The 17,900-nt window shown below is 26.4% G+C and overlaps 2 protein-coding genes across 7 annotated transcripts; one reads left to right on the forward strand and one right to left on the reverse strand.

Annotated features, from left to right (window-relative positions):
* Nucleotides 1-2: 2 nt before the first annotated feature.
* On the forward strand, nt 3-5,202 carry LOC105425444 (cilia- and flagella-associated protein 100). 3 transcript variants are annotated; one of them, XM_089073313.1, is made up of 8 exons: nt 3-234; nt 299-470; nt 1,131-1,302; nt 2,022-2,282; nt 2,600-2,963; nt 3,049-3,278; nt 3,721-4,044; nt 4,195-5,202. In XM_089073313.1, the coding sequence occupies exons 2-8, from the start codon at nt 352-354 to the stop codon at nt 4,480-4,482; spliced, it is 1,758 nt and encodes a 585-aa protein (XP_088929439.1). In that variant the 5' UTR covers nt 3-234; nt 299-351; the 3' UTR covers nt 4,483-5,202. The 3 variants fall into 3 exon arrangements, with proteins under 3 accessions (XP_088929439.1, XP_088929440.1, XP_088929441.1); XM_089073314.1 differs by having other exon boundaries at nt 310-470; XM_089073315.1 differs by lacking the exons at nt 3-234; nt 1,131-1,302 and having other exon boundaries at nt 268-470; nt 2,119-2,282.
* Nucleotides 4,563-17,730, reverse strand: Arl4 (ADP ribosylation factor-like 4). Of its 4 annotated transcripts, XM_089073327.1 has the most exons (6): nt 17,476-17,730; nt 13,631-13,689; nt 11,454-11,616; nt 10,480-10,933; nt 8,710-8,925; nt 4,563-7,939 (listed from the first exon to the last, which is right to left on the reverse strand). In XM_089073327.1, the coding sequence occupies exons 4-6, from the start codon at nt 10,688-10,690 to the stop codon at nt 7,743-7,745; spliced, it is 624 nt and encodes a 207-aa protein (XP_088929453.1). In that variant the 5' UTR covers nt 10,691-10,933; nt 11,454-11,616; nt 13,631-13,689; nt 17,476-17,730; the 3' UTR covers nt 4,563-7,742. The 4 variants fall into 4 exon arrangements, with proteins under 4 accessions (XP_088929453.1, XP_088929455.1, XP_088929456.1 ...); XM_089073329.1 differs by lacking the exon at nt 13,631-13,689; XM_089073330.1 differs by lacking the exon at nt 11,454-11,616.
* Between the last annotated feature and the right edge of the window lie 170 nt (nt 17,731-17,900).

A 17,900-nucleotide genomic window follows, 5' to 3' on the forward strand; every position in this document is an offset into this window, starting at 1 on the left:
CCTCTCCTCCTTCTCCTCCTCTTTACTAGGAATTTTTCTATACACTTGCTCTAATGGAATCCCTTAGCCAAAATTGTCATCTATTGTTTAATTCTAAAAGAAAAATCAATAAAATTCAAAGTAATCAACCGGAAGTTTGTGATTTATTTGAAGAACCGAAACTGTCGGCCAAAAATCAAAATCATAAATGTGCTGTGTGAGACGAAGATATATCGATCCTGAATATAGCTCTTAGTAAGTACGCAAAGCGCATGTCAAACAAATTAGAATCTTTGACAGATAATTCTCTCTCATTTAGTTACTTTGAAGTTTTACAAATGTCTTCTAATCCTGATTAATGAAAAAGAAAAGATGAGCTTTTCTGAACGATACGAAATCGATCAAAGGATTCTACCAACAACGCACAAGAAATCGACTTGGACTAAGTCGACCTTCAATGATAATACTTATCACCATAGAAATTTTTCAAGGTTAACCATAAAATTGAATATTTTTATTTTCTTTTCACGCTTTTTTTGTGTGAAATAAAACAAACATTTCTGCTTAAATAATCTGATAAAATTATATACAAAAGTATTAATATAATATAATAGAATCGACTTTTTATTCTTAAATTTTAGATATGTTATCTGATATATTTGATAAAATCTTTATCTTATTTATATAACATATAATTTATTTATAATCTATATCGATATTTAAATATTTTATAAAATCGTATTCCGTCATGTTCTTGGTTCGTAAATTTTATGTATAGAGACTCATATATATGATATAATCAAAAAGAAATAATTATACAGCAAAATAAATCGAAATGATAAAATAAATCTTTTTTTAATAAAATGTTGTTTTCTAATTTCTAATTTTTAATTTTAATTAATTTTCAATTTAATATTTTATTTTGTGTTAACGTTTCTTTTTTTGATTAAATTTTTCGATATATATACCTTTAATGATATATATAATAAATATAAATTATTTTAATATTGGAAATGACAAGGAAAATTTTATTTTTATTATCTCTGTTTCCATTTCTAACTAGCATAATTTCTTTATATCTCATTACCTTTTTATAAAATATATTTATAATATACAACAATTTCAATTAAAATAAAATAATACTTGTACAGAGAAAACATAAAGGATGAACAATCACCCTTTGTTTTTCCTTCCTGCTCTCAAACTTTGGCTTATCTCCAATGGTGGAAAGCACAGAAAAAAAAGGCAATATCTAAAAGAAAAATCTACAAAGATCGGCCTACTAAAATTTCGCAATACCAAAATACTTTGCAAAAATTACATGTAAGTTATGTCTTTCAGTTACAAGAATTTTAATGTATATTGTTTTCATTAAAAAAGTAAGAGATAACGGTCCTTTTTTTTTCTGTAATATATTTTTATTAGAATAAAATATTATATTTTAAAGAAAGAAATTTTTTCTTAAAATTTACCCTAAAAATCATGGAATAATCATGGAACATCATATTTAAAAAAATTTTTTATTTTCTCTATTAATACCTATTGCAATACCTAATAAAATATGTTTTGATAAATTTTATTAAAACATTTAGTAAAATGAGTAAATTTACATGTTAAGCAATTCATGATATTTTATTATTTTAAATAAATAAAAAATAAATATCAAGTGTAGGGACAAATAATTTTATAACACTACATGATATTTTTAGTTCAATTTAAGTATTTATGACAATTTTACCATGCAGTATAATAATTTTCATTATAATCAATCGATAATGTTCACAGATTATTAGTTATCATTAGTTATGTTGCAATGCATGCAAATTTTTATAAATTATTAAAAATGTTAATGATTTTAATTTATATCCTTTTTTATCTGTATTATTAATTATTATAATTATTATAAAATTGTTTATACATAAAACTATATTTTTGAAAGATGGATCATTTAGATGAATAACATCCAAAAAATTTGTTAAAAAATTAAAAAATTTTTTTATTTTTTTACATAATTATTATTCATGCATCTATATTTCGTACAGAAAAACATTAAAATAGACATAGAAGAAGTAAAGAAACTTAAGGATCCAGATAAGATAATTACCACGATAACAGATATATATCCACAATATTTCACAGAATTATCTGGCAGATCTGTGAAAGAGAAGTTTTCATTGGAACAATATATTCGAGATGTACGAGAAATATTGAAAACAAGAATCCTCATTGGTCAAGAAAAAGATGACTGTATCTATATTGATCAACAATTTGAACAAGAATCACGTCGACTACAACAAATACAGGTATAAGATGCAATTAATAAAAATTATAAATCAATATTATTATAATTAATATATTTAAAGAAATATTTATAGAATAAGAGATATGTCTATAGCATAAAGAAAGAATCACGTAGTGTATTCCAAATGCGGGAATTTTAGGACATTCTGTATATATATATATATATATATATTTTTTTTATTATCAATAACAACAAAAATAATTTATATTCAAAAATACTTGCGTAAGAATTTTAATGAATAAGATATGATTTATTTTTCTTAAATGAACATATTTTGATAAATTTGATAAATTTATCCATTTTATTGTTCTACAAAAGTATCGATGTCAACAATATGTAAGTGGCTTCGAGGAACTTCTGTCAAAGGATCATCAGAAAAGTATGAGTCTATTAGAGGAAGCAGAACGTGAAGTAATATTAACTGAAAAGATTAGTGCTCAAAAGGATGAGCTCGCGAAACAATTTGGTCAGAGTAGACTGGATGTTTATATCTTGGAAGAAAGTTGGAGAATGGTAAAAATGTGTCAAATGTTTCTTTATCGGATATCACCTGTCGCTTGGAAAATCAAGCATGAGTCGTTTCAATTCGACTTAAAACAGAGCATCGTCTCTGTCGATACTACGGATTTGTTTGGCAGATATAAAATACTAGATGAAGATGTATCTTTAGAAAATTTAATAGGTAATTCAAAATAGAATATTTAGTATTGAATACTTTTCAAAAGTGAGTTTTTTTTTTAATGTATAAACAATTTTTTTCGTATTAGAATTATTCGAACAGGATATCGCCGATATGGATGCAACCGAGCTGTACTTCGAAGATCCTTTCGATTTAATTCGAATTTTAAGAGCGATGGAAACCCAAAATTTAAATGCACTCATACATCTCGAATCGCTCGCTGCGCCAATGGCAGACATGACTGTGACTATTACTGTGACCGAAGCACGGATCAAACGAGAAATCAGTGAGATTACTTCAATGATTAATGATTTGGAAGTACGTATCAATTTAAATTAAATTCATAGATTGTGCATTAAAGTATACATACCAAATATTGAAAAGATCTGAAGGCACAGAATCTAAAAGCACATTTTTATTAAAGCCAGAAAAATTACTGTTACTACTTGGGTTGGAATATAAAAATATACGTCATTTAGGTTTTTATAAACAACGTCGCAGCATTATTTATAAAATTCCGAAAGCATCTGCATGATCCTACAAAAGAGATATAATTTTCCAATGTTACCATTTTATTGCAATATTACAAAAAGCAGACATCTTAACATTGCTGCAATCTTACAGCAATGATGCAGCAATGTTTCCAGTAATCAATTTGCAATATTATAATGGCTTTAATAAAATTATTCTGGAATATATCTGCTTTTTGTGCTCTTTATATGAGCTCTAATGAGTAATTGCGAATCAAAATATTTAATAGAATTCCATCGCCAAGACAGAGACTCGAGCGGCAAATCTCGAGGAGTACGCTAATTATCTTCTCCAAGATGTTTTTCGACGTCTAGTCTGCTCTGAGGAAGTACTTTATCTTCGTGTTTTCGTAGAAGATACCTATGAGAGTTGCATAGGTCCAAACGATGCAAATCTCGATAGTTTCTCGATGATGAAGTGGATCGAGAGAACTTACGAAGAACTTAATCTTCAGCTTGATAATTTACCTCGTGAAATTGTTCGCATTTGTGAACGGGAAGGATTCCAACAAGAAATGAAGGTTATAAAAGAAGCAGAAGATGCTACAAGAAAGGTAGAGAATTTAAATTACTTACTTGTTACCTATAGTGAGAATTTCATTAACTTTAAATTAACAATGATTACAGATTATCTTATAATTACAGAATGTCTTATAATTATTTCATGTAATTAATATTCTGATTGTAATTTATTTGATTGCTAGTTCGAATTGATGCACCGATTATTAGATGCGCTTCAGCGCATTATGGATATGCCTACGAGAAAGAAACGGCCATTAATTCGACGTTCAGTACCAATCGTGACCAAAATAAAGCCACCGTTACAGCCATCGAAACCAACGGATGAGGAAACTGAATATTGTACCTTCTTTACCGATTATTGTAAACGTGATGACTTCATTACATATCGCTCCAAATTTCCAGATGATTTTGATCTAACATTTCAAAGCAAACATAACGATATCGAGACAGCAACATTGAAAGAAGATTGAAAGATATTTTTAAATCAAAAACAAAAACAGGACAAAAAGGAGAATAAGGAAGAGGAAAGAAAAAAATAAAAATGCTATCATTGAAAACGTAACGGAATCGGCACATTTATTTGAAAAATTCTCGTGCGTATATATCTGAAAGGATCGTATCAGTCTAACGCGCTATGCATTATCAATTACTTAGCTAGCGCTATTAATATGTATACATAAATAGGCGATTTAACAATCGATTGAAGCACGAGATAAAATATTCAGAGATAATAAAACACAACAAGGGGCAAGTATAGTATACAATAGAATTTGGAACGACAGTCGATATAAAAACAACAACCATACTCGACACACAATGATCTCTTGGCTACAAAACGCCAGTTCACGCATTCCTTCATTATAAATTTTATAAGACTGCGATATGCGCTCCATCTTAGAATACCTTTTATTACACGAGCAACTTTTTTTATAAAATATTTTACTAGGAATAACATATATCAAGTATCCTAGATTTTACATAACAATTGTTTTTAAAATCACTTATTCAAATCACTTATTCAAATCAAATATTATCTGACTATTGCATGAAAAGAGATTTTTATCTCGAAATGACTTCAAGAGTTAGTTATTAATTCTTATCAAAGTCTAAGATATCTTATACATACATACATATACATGAGTGAATGTTATGTAGGATGTCCTATTTTAATAAAAAAAAAAAAAAAATAACTGAGAATATCTCTTAAACTTGACGCTAGTTCGAAAAAAATATTCCACATAAAAATTTTAGAACTTTAAAAAAGATTATAATAATTCTATTGCTTTGATACAGGATAACCATCCAAAAATCACATGAAGATCATTAAGACTTTTTAAATGTAGTTAATGTATAATTTCTTTATTTATTCTGTATGCAAAAGTAATGAAATTATTAAAAAATCAGTTTATCAGATACTTTATACTTTGGTTTAGCATATCTTAACATAAAATATGTATGGTAAATTATTTATTTTCAAATAATTATATTTTAATACTTTTAAATACAGAATAATGAGATAAATAAAAAGATACATTGTTGCTTTTAAAAAAGTTATACAATTTGCAATATACAATACATATATTTTCTGAAAAACATATAGCACATATATGTGGCTTTCTTTAGTTGCATATCCTTTTCATACATCCATTTTACAAATAAGCCGCGGTTCATTTCTGACTTTATTAGATGTTTAGAGATATGCACAAACAAGTACTTTATCATTCATAGAACATATTTTCAAATACCTCGCTGTGTTCCTAGCAACCACAAACATGTGTAGAATTGAGCTGTTTTTTTTTTTACCTCATGCTTGTATTTCCCGCTGGATTGCATGAATATTTGTTCATTCGTACAATCTTACTAATGTTTTATTAATTACTGCAAAACTCGCGAAATAATAGAAGACTTTTCTATTTAGTTTAATCTGTTCTATCTATTCGCACATGTATTATACGATTATGATGGGACATCCTGTATTGGTGACGATAAAATAATTTACTGATATTAAATAATCATGAATAAATAACAGAATAGTAGGAACTCTTGAAAGCTTTTCATAGAAACACGTAATAACATTTCGATGAGCAACTTTAATTGTAAACATATTAATTTATTTAGATGTTTAAAACAATACTATAGAGAATAAAGTTAAATTAATAAAACTGCTACATTGAATTTTATAATGTACTTCCTTTAAAGAGAATTAATATATTCAATATATCCAATAAATGATAAAGGATTTTATAAATATTAAACAGTTATAAATGTTAAACAATTTTCAATTATTCGCATATACAAATAAAATATATTGCCATGTTGCTGTATATTAAAAAAATATGACAACAATTATTATTACAACAATTATTATAGTAATAATAATGGCCAATTTTGCTAATTATAAATAATCTATGACAATTTATATCGCCACAAATTTTTCGACATTTATCAATTTCGTTGCTCGTGTTAATATATTTTTGCATCTGAAATTTGTCAGTTGAAATTACAACTTTTCCAATTTATTTACAAATATTTACTTACATTTATACCACTTTCGCATCGACTCTTTCTTCGTTGCAATGATAGATTTTTCTCAATCGACTAGCATTGTCACACGTTTATATTTACGATCATTTTAATTATTATATTGTTGCATATAAAATAAACTCAATTCAGTATGAAATTGAATTTTTTAAAAAGAACTCTTTTAACCTAACAGTTTAATATTATTTCGAACTTGTGAAATTGTGACTTTATATCAAGTTGTAAATGATAAATCAAAATATTCTTTTATGATAAAAGAATTTGTAGATATCTCAAACATATACCGTTTCAAATATACTTCCTTATTTTTCATATTGTAAAAGGACCTTATTTCACATTTTATGTGAATAATGAAACAAGAAGATATCCATTGCTATAATATTGATTAACATATTTTAAAATATTGCACATGCTTAACATGGACGTACGAATACGATAGACAAAATATATTTTTGCAATAATAAAAGAAGGAAAAGAAGATTGCAAGTTTAGTATATTCAATATAATCAACTAAGACGATAATTAGAAGTAATTGCTTTCATCAGATGATAGATTTTCTAAAGCAGCTTGATCATGGAAAATAATTAAAACATATAAAATACAACTCAACATATTACGGAATAAAACTTATCATTTTATTCCAAGCATCATTTTTTATTACGTAGTATATCGCGGAATATGAAAATAAATTTAATTCTGATAAATTAAAGATAATGAATTTTTCTTCTCAGGCTTCACTTTCCCAGCCTAGAGGTACTTTACACTCTGTCCAAATATTCGTACGATCATGCTTCCAAATATCAACATCAATCTTTAATAAAAAAATTTTATATGCAACAATAGAAATAGTAATCATTACAATTCCCAATGTTTATCTTTTGTTGCATTCATATATGTAGTTCTACATCGACATATGCTTCCATGTACACGCGTACACACGCGCATCTAAAAATCGACATAAACTACAAGTCCAGTAATTCCAACAGCATTTCGCCGAGAGGAAAAGTCAGAAAGAGATGATCGTACTCTTCGAGATCATCATTCACTTTTTTGAAGTCAATATACTATGTCCTCGTTGAAATTGGAAAAAAGAGGACCAGATGGAAGTTGTAGCTAGCATTGCCAAACGGGAGGCTGTCCGCGAGCGACAACATCAGAAGACGCATGTGCAGTCTTCCGAAACCCTGGCCTACCTGGCTCGTTTCCGATTGAGTTTAGCCAATTTGCGTCGTTTCAAGATCAACTGATACAGTGTATCCAAGCCTTCATGAAGTCCTTCGCCCGTAATAGCACACGCCGGCTGTACGCGAATACAAGAGCTACCTGGTATTCCGGCTAGTTCCAATACTCCTAAATGTTTCTCCAATTCGCTAACTTCTTTTGCACCTAATAATAAAGAGTTCACTAATAAAACAAAACAGATTCAAGCATAATTTTACTTATTATATCATTATTTTTATTTAATTTTCTTTATCTATCCTCAAACACAATCAATTATGTTTCAAAACAAAATATTGATCAAAGCAAAATATTGCAATAATTTTCTATTAATTATTAATTAAATATAATAGTGTCTGATAATTATTAATTTTTTAAAGAAATAATAGAAACAATTTCTCTTATTTCTTTATCTATTATTACTAATAAAATTAATCAAAATTAATATTTCTATTTTAAATCTATTTTTTATTTTAGCTTTAATAAAATATATTAATATATTTAAATACTTTTTAGTTTTTAAAATAAAAAATTATTCTTTCATTGTATATCTTTTGAGTAACAAATTAATTTTTTCATCAATGCAGAAACACATTTTTAAAAAATATGCACTTGTTCACATTTTTATATAAGTTTTTGTCACATTTTGAAAATTTTAAAAAGAAGCAACAACTTTAAAGAAAATATCTGTGATGATGTAGAAATGCTTATTATAAATAATAACACTAATAATTTAAATCAATTGCTACAAACATAATCAAGTTTTTTATATATGAAAAAGTATGTTTGCATGTATCATATTATGCAAAGGAATAAAAGACTGTCAACAAATTCACAGACATATTTAAAAAATTAAAATGAGAATTTATCCTAAATAAAAATACACCCAACACTGAAATATAATTTATAATAAATTTTATAATATAAATTATATATACTGGGCAAATCTTGTTTATTGGCGAGAATTAAGATTGGTACACCCGCATTATCCGGACTTCTTGCCGTTCTAGTAAGCTCCATTTTTGCTTCTTCGAGTCGCTCAGTATCGCAGGAGTCAACGACGAAAATGATTCCATCAGTACATCTCGTGTAAGATTTCCACAATGGTCGTAATTTTTCTTGTCCGCCGACGTCCCACACAAGAAAATTTACACCTGTATTACAGTATAAAAAATACTGCACACTTATGAAGGAAAATTCTAATGACATAATGTTTTAGTAACTTGTTGCGTTTACAATCAAACTTCCGTATACTTCAGTTATTAGAATTTAGAGCAACTTTTTTATTCTTTATCCGCTCTTTAATTTTTGTTCAATTTTATAACAATAACGCACATGTAAGATTAGAATAATAAACAATGTTTGATAACTATTAAATAATAAAAGAACAAAGATATAATATATAATATATAATATATATAATATAATATAATATATAATTATATAAAGAAATAATTTGCATATTACAAATAAAAATAATGAAATAATTTGCGAGGAAATAAACAGGAACAGGGCAATTCATGAGATGTCTATTATGATCAGCACCCATATCTGACGGTAAATTGTCTTTATATATATATATATATATATATATATGAATGGAAAAAATTTCGACTTAATCATTTTAAACTTTGATTTTTTTTTTTAAGAAAAATGTACATGTAAAAGAAAATCTAGTACCATCATTTTATTTTTGGACTAATTTCTTAAACAAAAGCTAAATATGAAGAATACATTGATATAAGCAGAGTATTAATAAACAACTAAGAGAATCATAACCAATTCCTCGGCAAGCAGGATTTTGATTGCTAAATTTATATGAAATATTTAAACTTATATGAAATAAATTCAAACAATTATATCATCGACCACATGTCACTATTTTTAGCAGACTTACAACGTAGCAGTTCTACAACAATTCAATAATCAAATACCTTCCAAATAATCGATTTCCTTTTATCATTCCTCCCATAGAAAATATATATTGCAAAAAAATCACCTCAGCCAGGGATCAAACTAAATACGAAGCTTTAAAAATATATATATAAATTAGAAAATATCTTTTATCTCCTTTTGTCTGAGTGTATCACATGAGTGGTCACATGTGATATAGATTGCGTTTCATTTTGTGACTACAAAAACTTCAAAATGTTTAATTGATTAATCTGATGCTTCAAAGTATTTGTAACACTGTATTCTTATATAAGCGTGATGAATATGATGTTTACTATAGATAACACCATGGTAACCATGGTTTTCTCGTAAATTTGGCGCCAATAGTGATGAAATTAGCTTATAATATGTGATTTTGAACAAAATATGTGTTTTGAAAAAAAGTCTCAAAAGAGATAAAAAATACATTTTATAAAATTACAAAAATTATAAAAAAATATTAAAATAAATTAAAATAAATTCTATCGAAAATTAATTAAAATGTACAGTTTGATTGTCTAACTCCTTGAAATTTGAAATTCATGAAAAATTTTTCTATTCGCATGTATTTCGTAAACTATCGGTATACTAATATCTTTACTAAAAAGAAAATTCTAAATTAGAAAATTCTAAATTAGCCAATTCTAAATTAATTCTAAATTTCAAAGAGCCTGCCATTAAACATGCAAATCCAAGAATGTTGGTTTTAAAATATCGAGTATTAGAAAAATGGGAAGGAATAAAAGAGGTGACAGAGACATTATGACGGGACATACCTTTAGCTTTTCCAATGCCGCCGCGAATTCTCTCGCAATTAAAACCAATGGTCGGCACAGTGTTGAGATACTGATCGAATTTGAGTCTGTACAAAGCAGTTGTTTTCCCAGCACTATCGAGACCGAGCATTGCCACGTGAAGTGGAGTTCCCGTTGGAAGTGCCTCAAGCAGACCACCGCTTGTGCCGCTCCTGCCCATCCCAGCGCCCATCCCTCCCCCCCACTATCACTCCTTTCTCTCGCTCTTTCTCTCTCTCTTTTCCTTTCTCTATCTCGTTCCCTTTTCTTCCTTCTGTTAATAACTCTTTCTCTCTTCTAATTCGTTTTGATCCGACCTAGCATCTAGATTCCTTTTTCTCCTCCGTTCTGTACGAAATTTTTTTTTTTTCTCAAATTCAATCTTCGATATCCATAAAAGGACTCGCCACTGCGAGGCTGTCCACTACCGCATCATCTGAAAAGCAAGCGCATTCCACGGTTAGCGCCTCTCAACCGGTTTTGCGCGAGATACAGGTGCGACTTGAAGTATCTCTTCTAATAAGTTTGACCTGTTTTTGATTAGAGTCAATGCCAATGTCATTTTTGGTATTGATCAAACTATGGCGTATTCTGTTTTTCTCTTTTCATATTTTTGAAATCATTTAATTTTGTGTGTGTGTGTGTGTGTGTGTGTGTGTGTGTGTGTGTGTGTGTGTGTGTGTGGATCGTAGAAATCTGTTTCAAGTCGATAAAAACTTTCACCCTCCTTTTGACTTTCCAGCGTTCAGCCGCAAACAACTGATAATTTGCTTATTTGCGGATCTATCTATCACGCGGATCAAGCTTATTATCTATATCATTTAGACTGAAAAATCTCTTAATAATATATTATTGTCTCGCGCGAAGTGGGCTCCCGCAGTCAGTAAAAGAAATAGAATCGGTCCTTTTCTGGATCGGTTCCTTTAACGAAGTTTGAATGAGTCTGATTTGCTTACTCTGTGGATCGTTTCTAAATAAGATCTTCCATCTTCCATCGAACTTTCTCTAATGCTCATATCTTCTTCCTTTTCGCATATGCGTATTTCCTTATAATGATCTCGACAACAGTTATACACATAGTGCCTCGTTAGATATTGGCGCGTTCTTTATTCTTCTCTCCTGGTTTATAAACAAATATAATCTTATTGTAAAGAATCCAACATAAAATATTTTGATTATCCTAAACAATACAAAATATATATATAATTTATAAAATTCTTCTAATATACAGTATATTAAAGATGTGAGTACGCTCACCTCAACAATATATTTACAAAAGTGAAATAATTACGTTCGAATATTTCATTTAATTACGTTTCGTAAAAAAATAAAATTTTTTCAAAACAAAAATCATTAAACTTTGAAGTAATATATTAGAGTGATACTTTTTAGTTTCTTAGAAAAAAGAGCATATCTAGTTTAATAATTTAAAAAAATTTTTTTTGATCTGAATACAAAAAATGGAGCTAAAATGTAAAAATTTTAAATGTAAAAATGTAAAACAACGTAAGAAATAAAATATTTCCAAAATTTTAATAAAATTGTATGTTACAATCTTTGTAAGATTGCTAAATACAAAAAGAATATACAAAAAAGGATAATGGATCTAACGCGATAAATGTAAATAATAAAATATCTTCAAAGTTTAATGAAAGTTGATATTGAGATATTTCCAAATTACAAAAATATACATTCAATTTATAAAATACAAAATAATTTATAAAATAAAATAAAAAGTATAAGAAAATATGCATAAAAATTATTTAAAATTTCCCAAAAATTATCTAATCTATAATCTATAACCTTTATCTAATCTATATTTTATATCTGCAAATCAATTATATTATTGTTATATTTCTCAGTAATACACAAGAGACTCAAATTTTATTTTTGTATTTTTGTATTTATGTTCATCGGAAATTTATATTAGAATTTATTATTAGAATCATATTTGAGTAGCTGGACAGTAACGTTGGACATTATGTTAAGTATTTTATGAGTAGTTTACAGATTTTAATATTTTACTATACAATATGTTTTTTTGTACTTTATAGTAATATCTATCACAAATTTTTTATTAAAATTTATTAAATAATTTCTTTGAAATATATCCTATTTGATCTTAATAATTCAATAGTTGTCAGGGATTGTTTAAATATGTTCAAATATATGTGTTTCCAAGTAGATTACATGTGAAAAAATTAAAAAATATTAAATTTTATTATAACACATGAATAAGATCATATATTCTCTTATATTATTCAATACAATATTGTAATATTTATATTGTATATTTACTCCACAAGACGATTGGTTATACGCACATGCAAAAGTAGGTAAATCGAATCGAATCCACAGAGTGAAAGCAGGAAAATGTGACATTCTGGATATTGCCATCGCATTTAGTGGGTCAAAATTATAAAAAAGATATACATAATATAGATTCAATGAAACTGTAAAATACATACACAGTCAATTTGTATATTTAAAATCTTTTATTTTATTTTTGCCCGTTTTTTTTCTTTCTGATTTAATCTTGTCAGTTCAATATTAAATTTACAACGCTGCAGTTTTCTATTAAATGCGAAAACATAGATATAAAAAAACACGTGTCTCTTATTTTTGTTTATAGTTTAACATATTCAAAGCTCATTAAAATTGGATGGAGACGGTTGGTCCTCCTTTGTTAGTTTTATTATGCATTGAGAAGAGATGAGATTTCTGTTGGATACAATATATCGAGGGGGGAAATTTATCAGAGCAATATCACTAGTTCGTAACTTTATCTTCAAGTTTGACAACTGCATATATAAACAATCTTTTGGAACACCCATGGGCTCTCTGCTTTCTCCGGTTCAAACTTTTTTTAAATAGTGAGATCCAGCTTTATAGAGATTATTTTATGAACTATTCTCTATTCTTGCGCACGTGCGTGCGTATATTATTGTTATATATTATGTCCATTTACATATATGACATTCCAAATTGTATAGATGATTGTTATAAACTCAAAGAAAATTCCTTTTCGGCAATTCAAAAAGGATCCTATATACATTTTTATTTCTGTTAAATCGGAATTGTTCTAAAAGAAATTCTTTATCTATTTATAATGAGTTCGAAAAGAATCGCTTACCCGCGAGTAGTACGTGGCATCGTCAACAGATAGTCGCGGCTAAATTCCATTTTTCGTAACTAAAAATCAAATATAAGATAGAATAAAAAACATTATATTATGAGATTTTTGAATCTATATTCTAATGAATCTCATATTCTGATAATAAAGTGATGCCCCGAGACCTCATTTTGATATCCCTGATAATACCTTCAAGGTAAATCCATAAAATTTGTCTTCAGGATAAAATAAAATATTTTGTTAATATAATTTTTTTATTAGTGCAATTTGACAATACAATTATAATAGATCTGTGTAACAATTAATTTAGAACTTAATATTTCTCTGAATTGTACTCGTTATACTACCTAAAAATTTATAATAAGAGATGCATATTTAAATTCTTCTTGCAATCTTTTATTTCATTGCCTTAAAGAGATAATTTGAAGCAAATAACTAAATATATGCACATATTATGATATCCAGTCTGAAATAAAATAACATATTTGTAATTTTTCAATAAATTTTAATTCATTGAAGATAAATGAAGATAAATTAACTAAAACCATAATAAATAAATTAATTAAATTAAGATAAATTAATTAAAACCAAAAAGAAGAAAAAGGGTATCATATACCTAAAAGTATTTTGTAAACAATAAAATCGATCATAAAAAAATTTCTTTCCAAAAAACCAAGTGCATTGATTATTATTTTGTAATATTATATGTCATGTTTATTTTTATATTTCTATAACATTTCTTTAATGTAACATTTCATCTTTGATCACACACTTGATCTTTATATGCATTTATGCATGATTATAGAAAATTAATTACTTCTACATGAAAAGGTTCCTGTGTGCATTTTTTAACTTTTATAGAAACAACTAACAGAATTATTTATAAAAGTTATTTATGAATAACAAAACCATTTATAAATCAACTGACACAATAGACAAAAAATTAATAGAAAAAAGATTAATAGAAGATTAATAGAAAGATTAATATTTAAATACAATATGTTATGATACAGCATTTAAGTATAATATATTATCATGAAAAATATTATGTGTTAATAGCATTATTACACTATATCATAATATATCATAATATATATAATGATAATTTATATTTTAAATTAAAATTGCTTCATTTAAAAAAAAAGAAGAGAAAAAAAAGAAAGAGAGACACAGAGATAAAATTAGCATATGATAAAACTAAATTGCTTCAAAGATCAACTTTATTATGTGAATAAACAAACATTCACAAGCACATAACATTAACAAAATATTTAATAAATAATACTTATTCAAATCTTATAAATCATCCAATAAACTTTTCTAAGCTAGATTCTATTTTTAAATACTTATCTATCTTTAAAGATATAAATTATAAACAATAACTTGCGTATTTATTAAATAATTTATTAGTAGCATAATTGTCATTAAAATTAAAAAATTAATTTTTAAAATATTATTAATAAAATAGATCACTTAAGAAATCTTTCATACAGAATAAGGATAATGAGTAGAAGAGAGATAATTATATTATTACATATCACATTATTTTACTGTACTACACTGTACTATATTATTATATTTAAATCATATTTTAAATATTCCAAATTATGTAAATATATATATATATAGTAAAAAATCTAAGACACACACACACACACACACACACACACACACACACACACACACACACACACATCTATCTATCTCAATGATTGAACTAAAAAATATTATTTGCAGCTTTTAAATAAAGTATTGTTTAGGTACTCTAAATTTTTTATTTGCTTTTATAATCATTTCTTTCCTGACTGCTTTTAGCATTAAATGTAAATTTTATATAATTTTTTCTTTCGTTTCCTCCATAGCAAGCTAAAATTGAAAAAAAAAAAAAAATTAAAGACAATGAAATAAACAATATCATAATACAATATTTTAGATTACTTTTTAGCTAAGTTCTATTAGCAAAATTCTATTTTTCCACTTTTAAATTTGTTATCTTCACAAATATAATTTAATTTCAATATAAGATCTCTATTTCCAATTATAAGATAAGAATATTCATTCTTTATAAGATAAAATTAGACTAAAAGTGTTAGTAAAGACTAACACTTTTAGTCAATTAATGCAGACTTTTCATCTGGACATAGATGTAAATATTTGTTGACCAATAATTGAACATTCAATTCAATTTATAGATAATAAAGATTTTGATATCAATAACAGAATTATAATAAATTTGATTATCTATATTAAACTGGATTAATGCACATTAAACGCTACATATGAAATATCTAAATACAGTGAGTGTGTGTGTGTGTGTGTGTGTGTGTGTGTGTCTGTGTGTGTGTGTGTGTGTGTAGATAACTTCTTTTGATGAAACCATTAATATATTCAGCTAAATAACAAACTCACTATTAACTATTTATGTAATTTATTATAGTAGTAGTTTGAAATGTTTATGTACCTTTACATTTCAATAATTTCATGTATAGTAGCACATAAAATGCAGTATTAGTGATAGACGTTATTTTGATAACAATAATTTTGTCATTGTCATCGAGTTGTAACAGTTATACTTATTAACTGTTTAATAAAAAAGACATTCATTATTTGGACTATATTCTGATATCATAGCCATTATTATATATATTTCAGAAAATTTGTCATACGATAAATGAGATATCAGCCTTTAGATTTTAGAGAAATTAATGTCATAATCTTATAGACAATAAGTCTGTGATTTATACATTCATAAGAATTTAATATTTATAAAAAATGTATGTTTTCGTTAATAATATATGTATAAATTATAAATATGTATAAATATGTATATAAATATGTATAAATTTTATGTTAAATTGAAATTACAAATGCAATGGTATAAACAATATCAAAAATTCCTATCTATTCATATTTTATATATATATATATATATATATATAATGTAGAAATATTGCTTCAATTGCAATTAAAATCAGATATCTATTAATTTTTCAAGATTTGAAGTAATCAGTTATCAAATAAAAATTATTATTTAACAATAATCGATATAACTGTTATCAAAAAACAACTATTTAACCCATCACTATACAGTATAGTGCAAATAGTCAAATTTGCTATTAAAATTTTTGTTTAAAGAACACACTATATATTTAGATACAATTAAATACAATACAAAATTAAAAAAAGTTCAAAAATGTCGATATTATACTTTAATCAAGATAGTAAGAAAAAATGAAAATATGATTATCCCTGCAATATACAAAATCAATAATTTTTTTCGCAATAATCTTTATTCAAAATATGTTTTTATAATTCATTTCAATACAAAATATTTAAGTTTTTCTGTTTTAATTACTAACAAATATCTTAATAATTGCAAATATGTTATTGATTTTTAATTATTGAGTACATTTAGTCATTTACTTTGTATGTTTAGCTATTTTCAAAATTATAAAATGAAATTTTTACATTATATTTAGATCCATAAACAAATTTTCTGATTGTATAAAAGTCAAAATAATTTTTTAAATAGAAATATATATTTTTCTTTTTTTTTCTAAAATTTCTTTTTTTCTTTATTTATAAAAAATATAAGGAAATATATCGATATAAATATTATTCTTATGTTTTTATAGAAATAATATAAGACCATTTGTTTTTATTTGTTTCAAATATTGTAACTAAGAATCTTGATTATATGAACTTTTGCGTTACGATTAAATAATTAAAAATTTATTACGGTACGCACAAAATGCCCAGTGTTTCGCACAATTAAAAATTTTGGGGTGCGTCAAGGCGCTGGATACACTTTCAGAAACATTGACACACTGCGCATCAATACTCACCATATTAAATTATGACGAGATATAATTCGTATTCACGGACATATCTAAATCCATAGATTAGCGCAAAAAAGCACTGACCCACTTTTCGTGTACACTTGCAGAAGAAGAAAACTAATAGCCGAACGAATATCCACAAGACTTGAACACAATAACGGAACTGAATCGAACTGGCATACTGGCAAGCACACCTAACTGAGTAATTCAAGAAGAACTGACGCGCAGCGGATCGACCATTGGTCCATGACCAGCAAATCACGCAAATGAACGGAGATAGTGTTGCTAGATGGGTCTTGCACGCATGCGCAATGAAATAGTAGCAAATAAACAACACATATATTAAGGCTGTAGCACATAGAAAAACATAAGTAGAAAGTAAGAGCCTCTAGTCCCGATCTACAATAGGTGATTTCAGACTTAAGCCATAA

This window comes from Pogonomyrmex barbatus, unplaced genomic scaffold (assembly GCF_055798465.1).
Source record: "Pogonomyrmex barbatus isolate J1 unplaced genomic scaffold, ASM5579846v1 scaffold15, whole genome shotgun sequence".
NCBI lineage: Eukaryota > Metazoa > Arthropoda > Insecta > Hymenoptera > Formicidae > Pogonomyrmex > Pogonomyrmex barbatus.

What these genes read in the sequence shown, in the direction of transcription:
- LOC105425444 (XM_089073313.1), top strand. Translation starts at nt 352, where the DNA reads ATGAGCTTTTCTGAACGATACGAAATCGATCAAAGGATTCTACCAACA. An exon ending in ATACTTTGCAAAAATTACAT is followed by an intron (nt 1,303 to 2,021) that starts GTAAGTTATGTC and finishes TATTTCGTACAG; the next exon opens with AAAAACATTAAAATAGACAT. An exon ending in CAGAAGATGCTACAAGAAAG is followed by an intron (nt 4,045 to 4,194) that starts GTAGAGAATTTA and finishes TTTGATTGCTAG; the next exon opens with TTCGAATTGATGCACCGATT.
- Arl4 (XM_089073328.1), bottom strand. Translation starts at nt 10,690, where the DNA reads ATGGGCGCTGGGATGGGCAGGAGCGGCACAAGCGGTGGTCTGCTTGAG. An exon ending in CGGCATTGGAAAAGCTAAAG is followed by an intron (nt 8,926 to 10,479) that starts GTATGTCCCGTC and finishes ACTGTAATACAG; the next exon opens with GTGTAAATTTTCTTGTGTGG. An exon ending in CAATAAACAAGATTTGCCCA is followed by an intron (nt 7,940 to 8,709) that starts GTATATATAATT and finishes CTTTATTATTAG; the next exon opens with GTGCAAAAGAAGTTAGCGAA.